This window comes from Myotis brandtii, unplaced genomic scaffold, assembly GCF_000412655.1.
Source record: "Myotis brandtii unplaced genomic scaffold, ASM41265v1 scaffold693, whole genome shotgun sequence".
In the NCBI taxonomy this organism is placed as follows: domain Eukaryota; kingdom Metazoa; phylum Chordata; class Mammalia; order Chiroptera; family Vespertilionidae; genus Myotis; species Myotis brandtii.
Genome location: NW_005370710.1, coordinates 1,898,315 through 1,900,074, shown reverse-complemented (window position 1 = coordinate 1,900,074; position 1,760 = coordinate 1,898,315). Strand labels below are relative to the sequence as shown.

General features: G+C 58.2%; 1 protein-coding gene across 1 annotated transcript in view; it reads right to left on the bottom strand.

Annotated features, from left to right (window-relative positions):
- Positions 1–1,760, bottom strand: part of ITPR1 (inositol 1,4,5-trisphosphate receptor, type 1) — a 173,427-nt gene that overhangs the window by 76,929 nt on the left and 94,738 nt on the right. Inside the window, exons 22-23 of the mRNA XM_005881921.2 lie at positions 1,570–1,708; positions 736–790 (exon numbers count right to left, since the gene is read on the bottom strand). Of these exons, the coding sequence (XP_005881983.1) occupies positions 736–790; positions 1,570–1,708 (194 nt within the window). The remainder of the gene's footprint in view (positions 1–735; positions 791–1,569; positions 1,709–1,760) is intronic.

The following is a 1,760-nucleotide window of genomic DNA, read 5'->3' as shown; positions in this document are numbered from 1 at the left end:
TCCCCACCGTGGGCCTAGACACCCCGCCCCCCTGACCTCCCCACCGTGGGCCTAGACACCCCGCCACTTGGGTTTCCAGCACCTGGTCTACCCTACGTGACCTGATTTTTAATTAGCTCCTTGGACACAATAACCATTTCATCTTCAACTACATTGTGAGAGTGAGGACAGCACAGAAGTGTACGTGTGGGGTCAGCCCCTTTTTCTTTCGACTATTTCCCACCATTTCCATAAATCTTGTAGTGTGTGTATTTGGGGTCACCTCCTTAAATCCTCTCAGGTGTAGGCAGGACACACACACACAAGCCAACTAAGATCATTCTGACCTGAGTACTAAGAATTACAAAGAGGGCCCGGCCTGCATGGTTCAGTGGTTGAGCTGCAACCCAGGAACCATGAGGTCACAGGTTTGATTCCCGCTAAGGTCACAAGCCCAGGTTATGGGCTCGATCCCCAGTAGGGGGCGTGCAGGAAGCAGCTGGTCCATGATTCTCTCTCATCATGGACATTTCTCTCTCCCTCTCTCTCTCTAAAAATCAATAAAAACATACTTTTAAAAACTGACAATCTTTTTTTTTTTTTTAAATAGAAGTACAAAGAGAGCAGCAAAACAACCTCAACCAGAGACCGGGCTCTCCCAGCACACGGGGAGGAAGGGCCGTGAGAGCCGGTGAGAGGACCCACCCCCCACCCCGCCCCAGGACCACCTCCAACGCAGGGACTGGAAGTACTCGCCTTCCTCCGAAGATGCCCTCCGCTTGCTCCTCAATGTGTTCAAAGTCCAGAGCGCCTGCAACGCCAGGGAACGGACCTTAGACGCAGCCAGTCTGAGCACGGGCTGCGGCCCACCTCCCCGAGCCTTGCCCCTCCCCGCCCACGGTCAACCTCGTCTTCTAGAGCTTTCCACCAGAGGCCGAGCCAGCTCGGCCCGGGGAACACCGTGCAGGGCCCCCCACTTCGGCCGGTTTTCTAGGCACTGCAGGACCCCCTCCCCGTGACCCCTCAGGTCGCCCTCCCGCCGAGGGGCTCCGGCCTGGACAGGGGGTGATTTCTGCCACCACCTCGCCCTGACCCTCCCCACCATCTCCTGGGCGGGAAGAACGGCCGTTGGCAGGAAAAGTTGCTGGTGGGCGGGAAGTTTCCTTGGGGAGTTTTTTGTTTGGTTTTTACTTGACATTTCATGTAACCACACACTGGAACCCTCGGCCGTCTCGGACCCAGACCCCCAGGATGGAAGGCAATGAGCCCCATCCCAGGAGGCTCTGGGCTCCTTCAAACATCCCCTCTGCCCCCAAAGAACCCAGGCTCTCGTCCAAAAGACCATGATCCCCCTGGAGCCACCGACCGTCTGGCGTGGGTTTCAGGTCCCTGCAGCCTCAGGCTGGTGGGGGCAGCCCCTCAGCTTAGTGCAGATTTCAGCACCGGCAGCTGACTTAGCAACCGGCCTGTAGGTCCCTCTCCCTGCCTCCACCAGCATCACCGGTGTCAGCAGGTTCAGAACGCGACCCTGGAGGGACACGGGCACGTGGGGGGAGGGGGAGGATGACCCGAGAGGGATGATTTTCTCACCGGGCACGCTGCCGGGCGCCTCCTGGCTGCTGCTGCCCGAGGACGCCTCCGACGTCTGGGAATTGCTCTCGTCGAACTCGCGCTTAAATATGCACAGGAGGCAGGAGATCCTGTAGTCCAGCCTCACGTTCAAGATAAACTGCAGGTTCAAGCGGAAACGGAGACAGAGCGGTCACAGGGGACCACCTGCC